A 21685-nucleotide genomic window follows, 5' to 3' on the forward strand; every position below is an offset into this window, starting at 1 on the left:
TGGAAATTGACAGAGCTATCAAGAGCAGAGATAATAATTATTAGTCAAAAAGTAAATATTTAAAATAACCAAAAAAACCCCCCAAAAATCCTCGTTTTATCCAGACAGTAAAGTTAATCATACACGTAACTTTCGCATAAACAAGCTCTTTGAAAAATATGGATCGAAAAAAGGTTTTTCACTGTTTTCTAACTAATAGATAATATGGTAAGCAAAGATGGATAGTGGCTAGCAGTGGAATCTAGGACGTGCGTTTCGTCCTATTTGGGACTCGTCAGCTGGATGAGGGAAGATTTAAACAAATAATACTAAGTGAATTTGATAGATAATATGTTTTGTACCTGTATGACGGTTTGATAAAATCCCGAAGAATCAATTTCTCTGTCCACCTATTTATTTGTTAATCAGTCACGGTTGTTAAAAATTTAATTAACAGAAGTAATAAGCTTGTTACAGATAAGGAAGACCAACAATTTGAATTGAATAGGATTTTGTCTAGACTTAGGGATAACAACTACCCAAAGGAGTTTTTAAAGAAGATTATTAGAAATGAAAGAAAAAGTGAACTAGAATGTATACAAAAAGATTGGAAATCTACTGTAGTTATCCCATACCGTAGTGAAACATCGGAGGAAATCAAGCGGATTCTAAACAAACATGATATAAGAGTGTATTTTCGGACGTGTGACACTACAAGGTCGGTATTAGTGAAAATTAAGGATAGGTTACCAAAGGAAGAACAACAAAATATTGTCAATGGGATCAATTGTCATGATTGTAATGCAGCTTATATTGGAGAAACATCCAGACAATTGAATGTAAAGTTGAAGAAACACAAATAGTGTTTGAAAAATGTTCCCAAAACTTCGGTCGACATAAGGAAACTTAAGAATAAGTCTGCAATAGAGTTACATGCGTTAGAAACAGGACACAAGATTAATTTTGAAGAGGCTAAAATACTTCAGAAAGGTTTTAATATTCATAATGAAAGATTGACAGCAGAAGCGCTGTATATATGGGTGAATAAGAGCAGCCTAAACAGAAAGGATGGTATTCAGCTAGCAACCATTTGGCAAATACCAAGCAAATAACAAGTAATTAGACCCTTTCTTTCTTTATTCAACCAGTTTATTCCATATGAATCGTTATTTCGGCTGAAATCAATATGAGTTATGTTTAACATTACAATTATGTACTTGATGATTCTCACATACATACACACACACAATTCGTCCGGTCTTTTATTTCACATCGTGAACTTATCAGTTGATTCTCATTTAAATGACTCATGTCATCCTGTTTACAAAAATGCAACATCCAAATATGATTGGTTTAACGTAGAATAGATTTTGATATGATTGTTAAAAAACACTATATATTTCTTTGATGATTTTGATTATTACCCTGAAGAAGTCCAGACAAGTTGGCTGGACGAAACGTTGGAATTATTCAAATTTTAATCGCTGAGATTATTTCAAATATAATTTTCACATATAATAAAATATTTATTTGTACTTCTCTATTTCAGATAACGAAAGCTTTTCTATCATGCAAACTTATGACTTGGTGGAATTTATTATTGATTGCATTATCGAGTAATAATGAGAATTTAAGTTATTAATTTTTCTTCTATTATCTGGTTATTTAGACACAATAGTGATGTTCACCCAGTAATAAACTTGTCAATTATTAAATGTCGATAGCTTCAATTAATTCCGATCTAAAACTTATACTACTTGTAAGTAACATAAAATTTAAAGTAAAATTAAATAGATTGCAACGACGAATAACCTATTGCTTTTCGATTCCAGTAGTATTAACTGAAACTTAAATGGTGAACATTCTTTTCTCACCTCTTCTACTTCTATCACAAGTCATTAATAAAGAACAAGCGAAAAATGAATGATAATCAATTTATTAGAATGTCAATATTCTGATTATATATGATTGTAATAATAGAAAATAAATCAATAAATAACAATATCATCCAAAGAAAGCAAAAGTGGACATTGAAACCATTTAAAAATGAATCTTACATGGAAATGTATTGGAATGTAAATGGAAGTTATGTGCAAGCAAATACAAGATAAAAAATTTATTTATATATATATAAGTAGGTTACTGATGATTTTCTTTCGTTTGGGTTTACATTTTTCATACCAAAAAATATTTAGAAAGATTTATGAACGTTTAAAAAATTCAATAGTATATTTTATAAAACTAACAAAATCACATCCTTCACGATGTAAACAAGTAAACGCTACTGTTAATGATATCATTAATGTGACGAAAGTAAAAGCAAATACTCCAAGTAGTTGCCATGTTATATAATCAACTTCATCAGGATTCTTTATATCATGTAAGTTGGGGCTTGAAGCAACTGTGACAGAGAAAAAGATAAAAGAGATAGAACTTGAAAGATTATTTATTCAAACAATATTATAAATGTAAGACAAAAAAAACGATATATTCCGGAATTTTTCTCCATTCTATTAGTTTTAGTATATTCAGTCAGTCAGTCAGTCAGCTACAATGTAGGATCAGGCACATATATGTATCGGTCCAAGTTGCCATACCCAATTAGCACAACAAGATGAACACCAAATCCATAGAAGTAGTTAATTCAGTTTTGGTAATATATAAAAGAAAGATTGTATATAAGTACATAATACAGGAAGAAAGACATATATGAAGCAATGGGGTGAAGTTTAAATTCACTTAGTATTACTTGTTTAAATCTTCCCATTGATGCTTAGGACTGCAACTGGTCAGTCTCTTATTGGTATATGTGCATACTGTGCGTATTGCCTCGATATAGCCCCATTGCACAAGCAAGTGGCTATCAGGACTGAGTAGTGGCGGTAAGACTAAAAGCAGCAAACCCTAGATCCGAAAGTGAAGTCGTACTGCTGACCGTACAGGGGTGTGACGACAGTAAGGTGTTTCTTTCAGATAACCAGCATAACAGCGATGCTGCCTTCCCACGAGGAGGGGTGGGGTTAGGAAAGGTAGACCCTAAAAATGCTCGTTTAGCTTTTGCCAACTTACGTCACCTATGGCGAAGACGAGATATCCGTCTATCAATTAAGGGACGAGTATACTGCGCAGCAGTTCGCTCTGTTCTACTTTACGTCTGTGAAACGCGGCCATTAAGGGTAGAAGATACTCGTAAGTTACTAGTATTTGACCACAGATGCCTTAGAAATATTGCTCGCATCTGCTGGGATCACCGGGTAAGTAATAGTGAGGTTACTTACTTACTTACTTACGCCTGTTACTCCCAATGGAGCATAGGCCGCCGACCAGCATTCTCCAACCCACTCTGTCCTGGGCCTTCTTTTCTAGTTCTATGCAGTTTTTGTTCATTCTTCTCATGTCTGTCTCTGTTTCTCGGCGTAATGTGTTTTTTGGTCTTCCTCTTCTCCTTTGACCTTCAGGATTCCATGTAAGGGCTTGTCTCGTGACGCAATTGGGTGATTTCCTCAATATGTGTCCTATCCACTTCCAGCGCTTCCTCCTGATTTCTTCCTCTGCTGGAATCTGGTTTGTTGTCTCCCACAGTAACTTGTTGATGATAGTGTCTGGTGAGCGGATACGAAGTATCTTGCGTAGACAACTGTTGATAAACACTTGTATCTTCTGGATGATGACTTTCGTAGTTCTCCAGGCATTAGGGAATGATGGTAAATCAGTTGATGAGGTCATGAATCTTCATCGACTGAGATGATTGAACCACGTGTTGTGTATGCTTGAACACCGATTACCACGACGCGCAACGCTGACTATTATTAGGGATGATTAGAAGAGAGTTAGGAGAGGCCAAACCAGAACGTGGCATTAGAGCTTGAAGTTACTAACTTCTAGTCTGAGCCATGTTGGTAGATGCAGACTATTTGGTTGGGTTCCGCTTGACTATCGTAACCAATTGTCGGAGACTAAATTAACTACTTCTATGAATTCGGTGTTCATTTTATCATGCTAACAAGGTATGGCAACTTGGACCGATGCATATGTGTGCCTGGTCCTACGTTGTAGCTGACTGACTGAATGAAACAAAGTTTTAAAGAAGAAAAAGAAATAGTATTCAACTTCATTTTATCTTAATATATTTGCTTACTTAAACAAGATATTCGATGAGATAAATCTTCAAGTGGTTTATCTGAATGTACTAAAACTATGGAATTTTTAATAGTAGAATTTTGTAAATTATTCAATTCAGAATTTACCAATTTTTCATTATTTTTTTCAATTAATACATTATTAGCTAATAATAATTCTAATCGATATGTTTCAGCTGAATCTGGTCCAGTCCAATTATTCATTTCTCTTGAAACACTTAATGTAGTAGATGTATTAGAATGATCATTATTATTATTATCATCATCATCATTACTACTACTGATTTTGTCATTCATAGTAGTATCATTAGTTTTTTGTCTATATTGTAATCCAGTTAAAGCATAACATGTTACACCATCATTAGTAAATACACCAGTAGCTAATGGTGATATCATTTGTGTTGATGAATCAGATAACATATTTTGTAATTTACTAAATGGTGTAGATGCATAAATTTTTTCAATTTTTTTATTATATGGACTGGAAAATTTTGTATTTGACCGACTTGATCGAGATGGGCTAGCTAAAGATCAAAAAAAAGAAAGGAAATATATGGGAACTATATAAGATCATTATTTAAATGTTTTAAATTAGGTAGGTGAAATCTCTAAGAAAGGATACATGTTTTGTTACAAAAAAAATATGACGAAAAAAAGGGGGGGAAAGGGAATCAGTCAAATCAGCGTTGTTGTTTTGTTTTAAATTTTTGGTGAAAAATGATGATCTTGTAAAAAACAATGAATAGAGAGAAAAAACCCTTTGGAGTAATTCAATCATAAACAAAAGATTATTGGTAAATGGACTATTTATTATTATTTGTCATTATTCGTCATCATCACTGACTCATGATCTCAACTATATGAAATTACTGAAATCTCCACAAAACCCCTTTCTGATAATGATCATATGCTCACTAGTGACTGACTCCATAAGGTATTTCCTGGAGTTCTAGTGAGAAGCAGTAACCAGTGGAGTTCAACAAGGTCTGTTGGGAGATATCAACTCATTGAAGACAATGGTAGGCGGTTGCCCAATTTCATGGATTGGTTTAAGTTAGACATTAACACTGTTGGATGCCGGATCAGTGGTATAGTGGTTAAGTGCCTGCGCGCGAAACTGGTAGGTCATGGGTTTGAATCTCGTGAGGCAGGATCGTGGATGGCCACTGCTGAGGAGTCCCACAACAGGACGAAATGGCTGTCCAGTGTTCCCAGGTTTTCCATGATGGTCTAGCTTCTATTGACTCATGATCTCAACTATATTTTGTAGAAGTAAGAAAACTCAAGTATTGTATAATTTCACTTATGAAACGATTTGTGATTGTAAATAGTTGTAAACGTCGAAAAATTGTTTTCTTAAGGTTAATTGATTAAATGGTATGATAAAAAATGCTTATTGCTGATACTCAAAACTGTTTAAGTTTCATTTCAAAATAGAAGTAAATGGAATTCAACTGGCTGTTATAATAGAAACAATCCGTTTCTTTTTTTATCACAGAATGTTAAGTATTAGATGTATGGTTACCAAGAATCGGCTTGATAATTGCAAATAAATTGAGAATTGGATGATTTCGATTAGAATGTGAGTTTGTGGAGATTGTAGTACATTTAATAATTGAATTCATAATTCAATGAAATCTAGATCACCATTGAAAACCTGAAAGTACTGGACGTCTGTTTCGTCCTAGTATAGGACTCCTCAGCAATCACGCATATTGGACTAGCTTACATGGACTCATGAATTCAACTTTTTAAATTGGATGATTTGTTTACAATAAAAAAGTAACAATATATCTGTAATATCTTAATGAGTAATAAATCAAATTCCTGGCATTTCAAGATATAGTGTAGTTTGCTTCTTCAGATAATAAAATTAACATAAGTATGAACAATACAGAAATATAAATTGGAATATTTTGTCCAATCTAAATAAATCTAATCATGTTTATTTATTCTCTAAAGAAGCTATTTATGCTAGACCATAAAATGTTAGAAATCCAATTTTCCACTGATTGGGATACTAGAAACATATCGATACTTTATTATTATGTGTTGAATAGTTTCAAAAAAAAAGATTCACTTTTACGATCCGTCTTATACTTTTTACACGAGGTTCTGCTACACAATGTATATATGTAGTTTCTATAAAATATTTTACTGAAATTTAATTTGTGAGGATTTGTATAATCCCGTTGTTAATGTTTTGACGGTTTTAGCCTGTATATGTTCATTTTGTGAGGATTTTCCCTATATTGTGATTGTGATACAAGTTTACATATAATGAATGAAATGATACAGAAAGAGTGTTTCATCTTATCTGTGACTGGTTATCTGGATATACCTCCATTCGAGTTGATATTCACTCTAGGATTCAGACTCAGTGTATTTTGTTTCAAACATCAACACATTATCTACCTAGTTACTGAGTTCAAATGACCAAAAAAAAGAAAAAGAAATGGAAGGTATAATCAGTGAGAAATTGAAAAATAAAAAAAATGGTTTAAATTGTATGAAATTCATTCACCAAATTGATTTAAAAAAACCTTAATTATACTTGATCATATGAAATAATTAAAAGAATCATAGATTTATGATGAAATTAATTAGATATTTTTATATTAATCATTATTAAATGTTTCATTCATTAAATGTAATGATGAATTAAATGAATAATATGGGAAAGCATCATATTCGATAATATTGGCTATTTTTATAGACTGTTTTTGTTTTTATTTTTATTTATTTATTTGAACACATAAATATTGGTTCAAGGGGGGCACCAGATATATATGCGCCATAAAAATCTTATTTGATTTGTGTGAAGGCTATGAAACTGCCCTGGTGCCCAGACCAAAGCAGGTAATTTTCTTAGGGGCCCACACCCAGAGCCTTTGACCTATAGGTCTGATCCACAAGGTAGTAGACTATCGTAAGGAGATGCAGTCCCATGGTAGCCGGTGACTGACGATTGGTTCATACGCCATTTGTTCCCTCAAGATACTGGAGCTTATGTGAACCATTGGTTTGAAATCAGGGTTTTTCAACTACCCTAGGTAGACCCTCCGTGTCCACCAACCCAGTTAAAGCGCCAGACATTCGCTTTTCGTCCTCTTAATTTCGTGAACAACACCTCCACCACGAGAAGGCAGTGAGTAGAACTGCCCTGGCAGAGGCTGTATACGCGTGACCATGTGGGAGCATTTCGAGAGAGAGGGCAGGCCCTCCCCAATCTCGGCCGTATCAGAGCATTTGAGGGCGAACAAAATATTGTTTTTATATGTCAGATAGTTGGGTCACGTGTCATGTATGCTTGAACACCGAATACCACAATGCGTAATTGTGACTAGTGTTGGAGATGATTGGAAGAGAGTTAGGGGAGGACAAACCAAAACGTGGCATCAGTGCTTGAAGTCAGTAATTTCTAGTTTGAGTCATGTTGGTAGATGCAGACTATTTGGTTGGGGTCCGCGTGACTATCGTAACCAATTGTTAGAGACTTTGTGTGACATGGCTCAGAATCGATCACAATGTCGTAGTTGTATACACTCTTTGTCTTCCCTTAAACTATGAGATTCAAATTGCTTCATATCTTTTTTTCTTCTTGTACTATATCCTTATATGCAATCTTTCTTTTATATATTACCACCATTAAATGAATCACTCCTGTAGATTCGGTGTTCATCGTGTGCTGATGTGGTATGACAACTTGGACCGATGCGTATATGTGCCTGGTCCTACATTGTAGCTGACTGACTGACTGATATTAGATTAACATATGAAAATTACTTGATTTACATTGAAATTTCATCCACAAAAAAGATGATTTATTTATCTGACATTGAAATTTCCTACAAATGTTTAAGATTTATTTTTTAAAAGTTTTTATTGCAGAATTCACTGAAGAGTTCAATGTCTACTATTATTGTAGTGTCGGTTATTATGTTAAGCCCATATAACGTATTCTAGCTTCTGGACAGGCCAATTTATTCATTCTCCTTCAATCACGTTTTGACCTTGTTAATTATTCACTTATCAACCCTGACTGTTTTTATATGAGCACAAGTGTGTACACTTCTCATTCTATTTATCATATATCTGTAACTTATTTTTGTTCGACTATAAATATCGATTCACCCTTGATTAAATGGAGTTGGTTCACATTCCTTCTCCACTGCACGTCGTTTCGCTTCACCCACTTCTGTTCGCTTCATCCGTCTGATTGCCTGCTCAGATCAATGAGTGAACAAAATATACTTATTCAGGAATCCATTCTCGTATTTGACTTATTTAATTCCGTTATTCACTAACGCAATCTAAGTCGATAATTATATACGAGGATTGATAATATGTTTATTTCAATAGCGATCAATCTTAATATACAACTGAAGTCAGATCTCGGGCTACTAAACTATTAATATTAGATTCTTATTTGCTATAAAAGAGTATAGTAACTTTTTAGATTGATTTTTATTTATATTTGAGAAAAAGAGGAAGACAATAGAAATGAGTGTATACATTCATTTCTATTTGTCAGTAATATATATTAGTTGTATTATATTTAGATCTTGCAAACTTTAATCAATGAGATATACTACTCATAATTTTTTAATATCTAAAAATCAGTTTATTATAAATGGGTTATTTTTGATGAGAATTAACTTGAAAAGTCACTATTCTCCTTCAATGTGCAATGCTTTAGAGCTAACATCGAGTATAAGTTGACTAAGATGTCTATTTGAAGCCATATCGCTAGATCTTCAATCACCATGATCTAAATCCGATTACCAACAACTTCGTTTTGCATAGCTAAACAATATTATTAGCCAGAATGCAAAAAAATATCCCTCAAATGTTTACTATACATCTGTTTATCATTTTTAACATACTCTGTAGACTAGTCTTCTAAGATGAATCTAAGAAGTCTCCAGAAAAAAAGAGTAATGCACAAAGAAGGATATATAAAGAAAATTTTATACCCTCATTTAATCAGTAGTTATTCATTAGTATAGAAGAAATATTAAAGGGATATTCAAATCACCAAGAATAAACAGATTCGTGAAAGATGAGGAATACATTACAAACAACAACAATAACAACAAAAAGAATGGAACTTCATGTTTAATACACCATTAATTGATGTTTCATAATGAATTTAATCGATGAGAAGTATACTTGATTATGATTGTGTTTTTCTTTTTCATTCTGTAAAAGAATTCATTGGTTTCCCCTTCCAATTTAATTGTTCTTTATGATTTCATTTAGTCAGTAAAGTAATAACTTACCAATAGCACTTCGTAGACATTTTCTTACCGTAATACGAGAAGCTATAATAAATTTATTAAATAAATGTTAAATTTTCAACTCATCATAGAATGAAGGTAAAACTTACAATTTCAAAAAATGTGTTGTATTATTCAATTGGTCTATTGTACAAACTTATTCAGATGTTATGATGTAATCAGATGAGCTATTGTAGGTAATATAATCCATCGGTAAAGTAGTCAATAGTGAAGATAGATTTTGTTACCAATAGACATTAATTGAAGACCTATTAAAAATCAAGAATTTCTAGACTGGAATTTTGGTGTGCTTTGGGGTCCCATATCATACCAATATTTCAAGAGATGGTTGATCCTATAACATTCAGGTATCGTGAAGGGTGTTATACAATCAAGTCACTCGAATAATATCCAATAATTGAAGCATTTTCTAACTTTAATGAATTATTTACATATCAATAACATCATTCAATGTTATCAGCGGATAACTGCAGTATTCATAACCTGTATAGCTTGACAACTTAAAACTTCTCACTAGTATCTGCAATTCAGTTAATAGTGGGAAGAAAATTATACAGAACTCCTACAAGACATCACATGAATAATAGTTTTCACTGGTCTAGTGGTTAAGCGCTCGCGCGCGAAACTGATAGGTCCTAAGTTCGAATCTCGTGAGGTGGGATCGTGGGCGCGCACTGCTGAGGAGTTCTATACTAGGACGAAACGGTCATCCAGTGCTTCCAGGTTTTCCATGGTGGTCTAGCTTCAATTGACTCATGATTTCAACTATATAAAATTACTAAAATCTACACAAAACCCCCTTCATATCATTACATAATAATTAGAAAAATATTAAATCATGTAATCGGTGTTATCATATTTTATTATAATTCAATAGGTAGTTATTAAGATGACCTGGTTAAATGTTTAGACTATCTATTTTTTGATCACAATGGAAGTTTGTGGAGATTATAGTAAATTTAATAGTTGAATTCATGGGTCAATGTAATCTAGATCACCGTTGGAAACCTGAAAGCACTGGATGGCTGTTTCGTCCTAGTACGGGACTCCTCAGCAATGCACATTCACGATAGCGTATGTCGGAATAGCTTACATACACTCACAAATTCAACTATTCAAGTTATTACAATTCCAACAAACACCATTCTGATCACAATCATCATGTACTCACTAGGGACTGGCTTCACGATGATTTTCTGGAGTTGTAGTGGGAAGCCATGACCAGTAGGTTCCAATTCGTGTCGGGTAGAGACAGGTATATAACTCAGACAATAGATGAATGATTATGCACGATCATGAATCAATTGGAGTTAAACATTAACAGCGTTGGATACGGGCTCAGTGGTCTGAAGATTAAGCGTTCGTGAGGGACACTGAAGGTCCTGGATTTGAGTCCCTTTGGTGTGGGATCTTGGGTGTGTACTTCTGTGCATTCCAATACTAGGAGATAACTTCCACCCAGTGCTCCCAGGTTTTCAATGAAGGTCTATCTTAGATTGATTCATGAATTCAATTATCAAAGTATCTATTTTCTAACTGTGCACACATCACTATTAACATTTCTGTTTTTTATATTTGCTTAAAACTGAATAAATTATAAATGTTAACTAAATTTGTGCATATACTGTGACATAAGAGACTTACAAGTTGTTATTATGTTAAGTCCTGAAAAATTTAGACAAAAACATTAAAGTTGTTGGTATAACTTTATTTGTTATCTATTCCACTGGAATAACAAGTTCATCAGAATTCATTCATCTCTTCATAATGTAATGAATGGAAATAATAATTCAAGTATTTGAACTAATAAAAATGAATAGCTGGTACATACTGTTAGAAACTTTTGCAAATAAAATTCTTTTTTGGATCATTACAGTTTAAATGGATGTTGAACAGAAATTTTTTCATCATATTGTACACAATAGATTTTGCATAGTCGAAAGCATCAGTCAATTGAAGCTAGACTGTAGTGCCGCGATTCGTTAATCGTTCGTTTCGATAACCGATATAATTCTAATCTTAACGGCGCGTATAATCAGAAGACAAAGGATAGCAGCAACTACAGTTTATTGTCGAATAACTCAGGTCAGAAAGTTAGCAACACTTGAGCGAATAATAACGAGCGAGTGAACAGGCGAATAAGCGAAGGAAGTGAACGAGGCGGAAATGACATGCAGTGGAGATGGCTGGGAAGCCAACTCGAGAGCGAGGCGAAAGATGATGCGTATTGGAGATGGCTGGGAAGCCAACTCGATTTAAGCAAGCGTTAATCGACATTTATAGTCGGACAAAAATGAGTGACAGACATATGATGAATAAGATACGAAGTGTACACATATATGCTCATATAAAAGTATAGCCAAGGTTAATAAGCGAATAATGAACAAGATCAAAATATGACTCATGACAGGCGAATTGGCTTGGCCAGTAGCTAGGATAAAGTATATGGGCTTAACAAATAAACTGATACTACAAGACTACTATGGAAAACCTGGAAGCACTGGACGGCCGTTTCGTCTTATTATGGGACTCCTCAGCAGTGCGTATCCACGACCTCACCTCGCAAGATTCAAACCCAGTTTTGTTGTGAATACCTTATTGTGAAACGTTTTTATTATTAAATGAAGCTATTATTATTACTATAGTTTTAATACATCAGTTTTTTTAATAATAATACTGAAAAAACATTTACTAATCAATTATTTGTATCTTTCAGACAATAACATTTTACATGGTTGAAATCATGAGTCAATTGAAGCTAGACCACCATGGAAAACCTGGAAGCACTGGACGACCGTTTCGTCCCATTGTGGGACTCCTCAGCGGTACGCTTCAATTGACTCATGATTTCAACTATGCGAATACTGGAATCTCCACAAAACCCCTTCTCATAATAACATTTTAATCAAGCTTTGTGAAATAGAGTTAATATTAATTTACATGTCGACAAGTCTTATTTGTGATAATCATTTCAGAGAAGCTTTAAAACAAAAGTTAATGTCATTTTTGAAGAACCGTCAAAAATCGGTTTTACTATGTTGTCCAAGTTGGCTTAGGTTAGAGTAGATTATCTTCAACTGCCCTGATAACCGTTATTAAGTCAATTCCAAGAGTTTATAAATTTCAGAAAACAACACAAAGTGCCGACTACGATTTATTTCCGAACAGTATAGGTCACTAAACTACAAGCACAACTAGAGAATTCGAGCAGAAATAATAATGCGAATATAGGATGATTTAAGCTGATAAGAGTGATATGTACCTAGACTGTCACATATGATCAAGCATACATTTTACGACAGACATGGCAACCATAATATCAATACAAAGACTCAGACAATTGGTTACTGTTTCGACAACACTGTCTGTTAAATAGGTTAATTGAAGGGCTTGACAAAACTAAAAGAAAAAAAATAACTGAAATGTAGGAGAAGTGCTATAAGATCAGTGAAGTTCGCAATGATTAATAAGTATGTTGTGTCCATTACATGGGTCTATTTTTACGTTTGTGTAGCTAATGTTAATTGTACTTTATAGTGTAATTTACACTGAAGACTTCGTTATTTAGCCACGATTTCGGGCTGCTTAACTCTGATTTTGCTCATTTACCGATAACTTCAGATGCTTAAGATGAAATCATTAACAAAAAAATATACTTCCCAAATTCAGCACAATACTTACCAAATAAATGGAGAAGTAACCAAAATGTTAAGATACAACACATACATTAGACACTAAAAACTTTGTAAATAACCTCCTCTTATTACTAAAGATATTCTAAAATAAATATGTATAGATAAAAGCAATCAAAGACAAAATAATAAAATTTTCATTTTTAAATAAAATATAACCTACTTGAATTCGATCTAGGTGTAGTACTAGTTTGATTTAATTCTTTTGGCTTGGTGGTAGAAATATTGATTGTTTTAATGTAACCATCAGTAGGCTTATTAACATCAACAGATTCTTTCAATTTTGGTTCGACTGATTTTGTACGACTTATTGGTATGATACGTATTGGTTTTTTCGATGGTGATGTTGAACTACAGCGAATTTTTTGTCTTTCATTCCCTTCACATTGTATTGGAATTGTAGACGATTGTGATGATATATTGTTAGTTTTATTTTGTTTTTGTTGTGTTAAATCATTTACACCATCAGAACATTTTGAGCGTTTAACTTTAGTGTCAATAGTAACTGTTGGATTCTTAGCAATAATTCGATTTATGCTGTTTGTTGTAGTTGTAATTGTTTCTGTCTGTGATGAAATAGTTTCTTCACGAGTTATTTTATGCATTTTTGTACGAATTTCATTATTTGATTTACCAGATGTTGATGATGTAACTACTAGTGGTGTTGATAAAATTGTTGTTATTGGAATTGTTGATGGTGTTGTTGGTGAAACTGTAGTTATTGTCAATATTGTATTATCATCTTTCTTAATTGATAGTGATCTTGGTTCTGTTGTCGTTTGTTTTATTTCAGATGTTACATCTTCATCTATCATAGGTATATCTTCATAATTTAAACATTGTTTTAATTTATCATCTATTGTTTCTACAATTGGAATGGAAGGTGTTTTTAAATCTGACACTATAGGTGTATGATGAGATGAAATATTTGAAACAGTAGAAGAAATTAATGATTTTGAATATTGTAATACTGGAAGATTATCATCAGAAAGGTTAGTTGTAGTTGTTATGATGGAATTTTCATTTGACTGAATATTATTAACTGATTTAGATATAGACAATGAAGTATTGTTAAGATCTAATGATGAACTTAATTCGTTGACATTTACTTTAGGTGATTCTGTGGAAGTTTTTGCATGAATGTTAGTTTCACTAAAGTGTTTATCATGTTCATTCATGCCAACAGTTGAATTAAGATTTACTAACTCATTTTTAATATTGACTGGTACTACTTGACCAATTGTACCAGTTAAACGTGCTTCTAAAATATTCTCTTGTAATTGTTCTGCTTCAAATTCAGGTTTAATTAGGCGACGATTTGATCTTAAAAGATGTCCTTCTAATCTTGATGAATGATTATGACTTTTGGAATTATTTATTTCATTTTTATCATGTGAAATACCATTCATCGATTGTTTAACATTAGAAGATTTTAATCGTGAACGTGAATTTTTTTGGATTTCATCTAAATCCATTTTACCAATAACATGTGTAGTTATATCAACTAATGATGTTGTTTCAACTATTTCATTTAAACTATATTTAATAGAGATCATAATTGATTGTTTTAAATTTGAATGTTGTGAAGTTGCTTCTTTCATTTCAGGTGGAATCCAAAAATCTAAATTAAATGAAAAACTGGAATATTAAATAGAGTTATTGTATTTTGAAGAAAGAAAACAAAGATTATTTCTAAGAAACTCATATATATATGTAAAGACTACCAAGTAAAGTTGTTTTGAAGTTGTATAGATCAATTTCTTTGGTAACTTCAAAGAAAAAAAAAGACAAAAAGTCATCTTGGAGAAACAACACTGATTTGTAATTTAGTTCATTTTGTATCATAAATTAACCATTCATATCGCTTATTTCTTGATTGACTAAAAGTTTTGGAAAGTAAATCGAAGTTATATCATTATTCACTCATGTTGGTTGTTGTAACTAAACTTTAACGGAATATTCTTTTTAACCCTGTAAGTATTACTAGATTGAATATAGTATCAGTTATGTTACTATATCTTTCAAAATAAACAAATTATATATATGATGATAAACAGGTATCTATACCAAGGTTGGACTTGATAGTTTCAAATAAATTGAGCATTGGGTAGAGAGTTGATAACGAATATATTTTTGTTGCATCTCAATAAGTAGAAAAATTGTGTTTCTGACGTTTCGTGACTTGATGTAAGCCACTTCTTCAGACTAACTAAATAATCGAATTAAATTAACACAAGGCTAAATAGTACAAAGAAAACAATGCAAAACATTTTTAGTACAATCAAAATCATAATAGGTCTGAATATGTCAATGTCAAATAACTTTTGATGAAGATGAATTTGCTTAGATTGTTACTGTATTAATTTTTATATGACATTGACATATTCAGACCTATTATGATTTTGATTGTACTAAAAATACTTTATCTACTACATCCATCTTCAAGAAGGTACAAGTATTTATAAACAATTGTCTACGCAAAATACTCAACATTCATTGGCCGGATACTATCAGCAACAGTGTTTTATGGGAGAGGATAAACCAGCTTCCATCTGAAAAGGAAATTAGGAAGAGATGTTGGAAGTGGATAGGACATACATTAAGGAAATCGTCAATGTGCATCGCGATGTAATCCCTAACTTGGAATCCAGAAGGGAAGCGGAAAAGCGGAAGGCCGAAGAACACATTACGCCGGGAAATAGAAGGAGATATGAAAAGGATGAATAACAACTGGAAAGAACTGGAAAGGATTGCCCAGGACAGGGTTGGATGGAGAATACTGGTGGGCGGCCTATGCTTCTCCGCGAGGGGTAACAGGCGTAAGTAAGTAAGTAAGTAGGTAAAAATACTTTATACTGTTTCCTTTGTATTATTTAACCTTGTGTTAATTTAATTCGCTCATCTATTTACTCCAAAGAAGTGACCTAAATTAAGTCACGAAACGTTCGAAGTACAATTTTTCTACTTATTGAGATGCAACGAAAATATATTTATTATGATTGTAAATAGTTTTCGATATGATTCCAAATTCCTTCCACTTTTTTTAGTGTCCACTCCTATAGTGATTAGTACAGCTTTGTAGAGAATTAGTATCTAGTTTGTTTTTCCTGAATATAAACCACCCTTGTTTCAGAAAAAAACAATGGTGAGCAACCATATAGAGTATGAGATAAGTACCAACTGAAGACAATTGAAGATGGTTCAGCAATATCTTGAATTGATTAAAGTTATATATGTCCATCATTGAATTTTGGTTCAGTAGCTTAGAGGTTAATTGTTCACGAGCAAGACTAAATATCCTGTGTTTGATTTCCTGTTAAACATTCATAGATTTCCTTTTGAATAATCTTCCTAACAAATAGATGTTAAGATTTACAGGTCTATAAAACATGTATCTTTAGAAGTAATAACAGTTACCCATGTGATATATAAATGCTTATCAAAGGTGGTAATATAGATTGTCATATGATTATATTACTGTTTTGTAAAACGAAAAAAAGCGTTTTTTTCATTTTATGCCAGAAATAAAATTTCATAATCTCAATATTATTTACAACTTTCATTGCTCATATTAGTCAATATTAAAATTTCAATCAAATAAAATAAAAGATTAATTAATTAGCAATGGGTGATCATGAGGTAAATATGTAATCACAATTGATTGATCAGTGGATGGTGATCAATGTTATGTGTGTCAAGTCCCTCTTAGTGCAGATCGAATGCTATCGATCATAGTTGCAATGCAGCCACTAGTTTTGGTAGTTCAACAGTACGTGCACTATGTTGAGATAAGATAGTGGTTGATCGATAGCATTCGATCAGCACTAAGAAGAACTTGACACACATAACATTGATCACCACCCAGTGATCAATCAATTGTGATTACATCTCAGTCCTACAGAAAGTCGGTCGCAGCGCAGATAGCTCAGTAGTAATGTCTCTGATTGTGAAGCTGGGTGATACGGGATCGAGTCCGTCAAGGAGAACCAGTTCCCTCAAGATTACAAATAGACCTTGTTGACGACTGCCAAGTAGCACGAAACCCGGGTCAAGGGTAAGTGCGTCTTTCTTTTTGTTTTTAATTTTTTGATATAACTTTGTTTTCTATGTAAAATCATATACATATATATTGTTAAAACTAATTTAGATATTCAATAGACATTCAACTGTGCATATTAATAGTTATTGGAATTTGAACAATGATGTATTGTACAACAATATCAACCTATTTTCTTGAATAAATTTAACTTCCTAAATAGATATACATAGAAATATAAAGAATCAAACAGAATTTATATAATAAGTGTTCTGTTAAATCGAATTATATAATTTATGTATCATGCATAGAAACTGTATAATTTATGCAATCATAAAACAACCAAAGAATCAAAATAAAAAAACATGAATAAATAAATAGATGTGTAATATACAATGACTATTTACAAACGGATATAAGTAGAGTATATGACAATGAAAAAAAAGTAGTATGTAACATTTAGTGATGTTATTTATTTGAAAAGATCCATTTACAGAAACTTGACTACAGTTTTATTCCTTTAAATAGTTAAATAAGATTATCTCGGCACCAGTAGAATAATGGTAGAACTACTATAGCCACCAAAATTAAACCGTTCAAATATGATCAGTGTAAGTGAATGACTTGAACTTGACAAGAATTTTTTATTCCTAGTGAATTATTTCAAGGTTTGATACTATTTATGATAGTGATGAAACAGTTTGGTCAACCCTTTTCAGGACAGGTTTATAGACTCTCTGAGACTGTCATTGTAGAGCACATGTGATATGGGATATTTACATCCATCACAGACATAGTCTGAAAGAATACATTTATTTGTTAAGTTGTCTTAAATCCTTTATTAACGATACAATGGATTTCTTTCGTTAAATTATGAATATTACTTAACTGTTTGAAATAAAATGTGGAAACACCGGACAGCCGTTTCGTCCCATTGTGGGACTCCTCAGCAGTGCGCATCCACAATCCCTCCTCGTGAGATTCGAACCCAGGACCTATCAGTCTTGTTCACGAGACTGTTGTGAGATATCAACTCACTGAAGACAATGGTGGACGGTTTCTCAATTTCGTGGATCGGTTGAAGTTAAACATTAACAGTGGTTTAGGGGTTAGGCGCTGGCGCGAGAGACTGATAGGTCCTAGGTCCGAATCTCGGGAGGAAGGATCGTGGATGCGCACTGCTGAGGAGTCCCACAATAGGATGAAACAGCCATCCAATGCTTCCAGATTTTCCATGATGGTCTAGCTTCAGTTGACTCATGATCTCAACTATTAAAATAACTATAATATCCACAAAATCCCTTCCTGATATTAATCAACGTATGTCCACTAGTGACTAGGTTCAAGAGTAAGAATATGTCTCAATAACGAATACTTAGAACTTGTAGGAAGGTCACTTTTCGACACAACACAATCTGAGAACTGATGAAAAATCCCTCTCCAACAATTCTCTGAGTGAATGGCACGATAAAGAGGTTTTTACTGAAGAATTAGACGATTCTATTTACTGGAGAATTACAAACACTAGAGGTTTTTCAATCATTTAACTAGTCTGCTAGATCTATAAAGTGGAATATATTTAGAGTATAAGTGGAATAAAACAAGCTACCCCAAAGATCAAAGTTATTCGACAAAAATGGAAGCATAAGAGAACTAATATTAACTAAAACATTCGATCATTAGATTGGTGTCAATCGTTGTCCATTCACTTTGGTTTAGATAACCGGAAAATATTAATACTTCTCATAAAGTGTAATTCACAGTCGAATATGTAAATATGTAACTCATAAATGAATTATGTAATAGAAACTCCTAATAAGAATAATACAGTTGTAAATTCTGTAAACATACTACTTTCACTTCAAATATTAATAAGTAGCTAAGTTTTTAAATATTTGATTTGGTACAATTCGTTTTGTTGAACGAAATTTTTCTGAATTTCATCTGGTCAGATTATATAAAACCCATATAACTCCAGATATGACGATGATGAAGTATAGTTCCTAATGAATTTTCTATAGATTCTTTTACTAATTCTTGTTAATGCTAACAGAATAAAAAAAATTCGGATACAAAAGAGTTTCGAGAACGTTTATCTGATCCATTCACTTAAGCAGAAAAAGATCGATATGAAAGAGAGAGGCATTTCCCCTTTACTCACATTATTTAAATATGAATCCTCTTATGTATAAAAAAAGACAAAGAGTAATGTAGACAAACAAATATAAACATTCCCATACATATAGGAAATATGCATGGATAAACAATCAAAGTTAGTTATAAGCAAAGATGGATAACGGCTAACAGTGGGATCTAGGACGCGTGTTTCGTCCTATTTGGGACTCGACAGTTGAGTGGATAACGTGATGGAGTTTGAAGCGAAAGGTACTGGGTTCGAGTCTCAGGGTGAACATCAACTCTGAGATTAAGGTAAGTCCAACGGAAGATTCCCAAATAGGGTGAAACGCGTGTCCTCAATTCCACTGCCAGCCACTATTTATCTTTGCTTATAAAGCTTGTGGCTTAAGGCAATATCGAGGCAATATGCACAGTATGCACATATGTCAACAAGACACTAATCAATTGCAGTCCTAAACATCAATGGGAAGATTCAAACAAACAAAACCAAGTGAATTCAAAGTTAGATGTATATGAATTTATGCACTATAATCAATAAAGTCACGATTACACACACATAGGTTATGTTAGTCCATACAATGATTTTTATCAATCTATCGTACCAATTCACAAGAGAGTATTAAATCTGTTTTAACTGTAATAGTGATTGCTACAAAAAAACTAACTGGTAGGTCCTGGGTTCGAATCTCACGAGACGGGATCGTGGATGCTCACTGCTGAAGAGTCCCACAATAGGACGAAATGGCCGTCCAGTGCTTTCAGGTTTTCCATGGTGGTCTGTCTTCAATTGAATTATGATTTCAACTATAAAAATACTGAAATCTCCACAAAACCTCTACTAAAAAAATTGAACATTCAATGTTTAGATAAGTTTAATTAAGTCATGAAGAGGAATAACATTAAACTGACGACCACTTTTGTAATTTTCTTAAACTAAATTTTGTTTTCATCTGCTTTTAAAAAAAAATTGATATCAACCCATCAAGAGTTGATCATTAATACGAATAGTTTTAAAAGATGTACTACAACCCATAGTACATCCTTAATAAGCAACTATTTGAATCCTTACAAAAGTGTAATAAATTTTAGTATTCTCATTTAAAAATGCAAAAATAAAAAAAAATTAGTTTATCACAAATTTCGTATTCATCATTTGTCCTTAAACTTAAATTAAAAAATGAAGGTTTAAACTATTCAGGACAATTGATAGATGTAATAAATTCATCAAATTATTGACCAGTTTACAAAAATTAAAGTACACAGATAATTCTTCCAAAAAAAAAGAAAGAGATGATTGAATGATCTCTATGCATACTTATTTATTCATAAGTTTACATATATGTATACATATAATCGATTGATTACAAATGGTAACAAATTTTGTAGAATTCAACGTAAACAGATTCGATTTATTAATTTGTTAATTAATTTCTTTTGAGAATGTTTCATGATAATCAAACTATGTATAAACAGTACAAGTAAGATAACGAAAGATCATGGTCTCCTACTAAAACTTCAGGTCATTTATGAGGCTAGATGTTCTAGTTGTGTTCAATTCAAGTATAAGATTTTAGTTGGGTCTTGTTCACGAATTTCAAATTGGAATAGAAAAAACAACTTTCCAACGCTTCCTTGTTTGACGTTAGTATTCGGTGGAAATTAATTCTGATTTGTATGAAATGTTCGCAAAATATTAATTTGATTAACAAGCCAGTAATCCAATTAAAATGAACCTTGACTAAACAATGAAATCGAATACGTGTCCATGAATTTGTAGCGCAACAGTTTTCAATGTTCAATATATGTGGGTAACCAGGCATTCTTGAACACTTCCCGTTTACTTAGTATGTGAGCACTGAGTTTAAAAGCATAATTTTTACTGAGGATTTCAGTTTAAACTCAAACTTTCAATTTATTTCCTTTTTTATTCAAGAAGTTAAAATATCTTATAGAGTTGTGCTCACAAAAGACATATATAGATAACTTGAGATGATAAAAATGAAATCTCCAGTGAAAGTTATTCTGTAATACATACTACTCATCGATTAAATGAACGGAAAATTTATCAAAATCGCTAGATATTACACTTTCAATGGGTACTGAAATAAAGAATGGTTGATCTCACACTTAAACAAATCAAGAAATTAGTTTAATTTCTATCTGTTTTAGTTTTCATCAAAATAATAAAAAAGGGGATTTTGTGGAGAATTAGTATTTTCATAGTTGAAATCATGAGTCAATTGAAGCTAGACCACCAGGGAAAACCTGGAAGCACAGTGAGTTCGGAACTCACTGAAGACAATTGGTGAACAGTTGCTCAAAATCGTGGATTGGTTGGAGCTAGACATTAACACCAAAGAATTAACACAGACCTCAACTTATGAAGTATCTATGGCAGTC

At 32.6% G+C, this 21685-nt stretch overlaps 1 protein-coding gene across 1 annotated transcript in view; it reads right to left on the reverse strand.

The window, feature by feature from the left end:
* Positions 1-2180: 2180 nt before the first annotated feature.
* Smp_171140 (putative serine-rich repeat protein) overlaps positions 2181-21685 on the reverse strand; it is a gene marked incomplete at both ends in the record, with an annotated part of 26027 nt that continues 6522 nt past the window's right edge. Inside the window, 5 exons of the mRNA XM_018796106.1 lie at positions 2181-2348; positions 4227-4642; positions 9401-9442; positions 13274-13676; positions 13911-14731. Coding sequence (XP_018650352.1) covers positions 2181-2348; positions 4227-4642; positions 9401-9442; positions 13274-13676; positions 13911-14731 — 1850 coding nt within the window. The remainder of the gene's footprint in view (positions 2349-4226; positions 4643-9400; positions 9443-13273; positions 13677-13910; positions 14732-21685) is intronic.

This window comes from Schistosoma mansoni, chromosome 2, assembly GCF_000237925.1.
Source record: "Schistosoma mansoni strain Puerto Rico chromosome 2, complete genome".
NCBI classification, from domain to species: domain Eukaryota; kingdom Metazoa; phylum Platyhelminthes; class Trematoda; order Strigeidida; family Schistosomatidae; genus Schistosoma; species Schistosoma mansoni.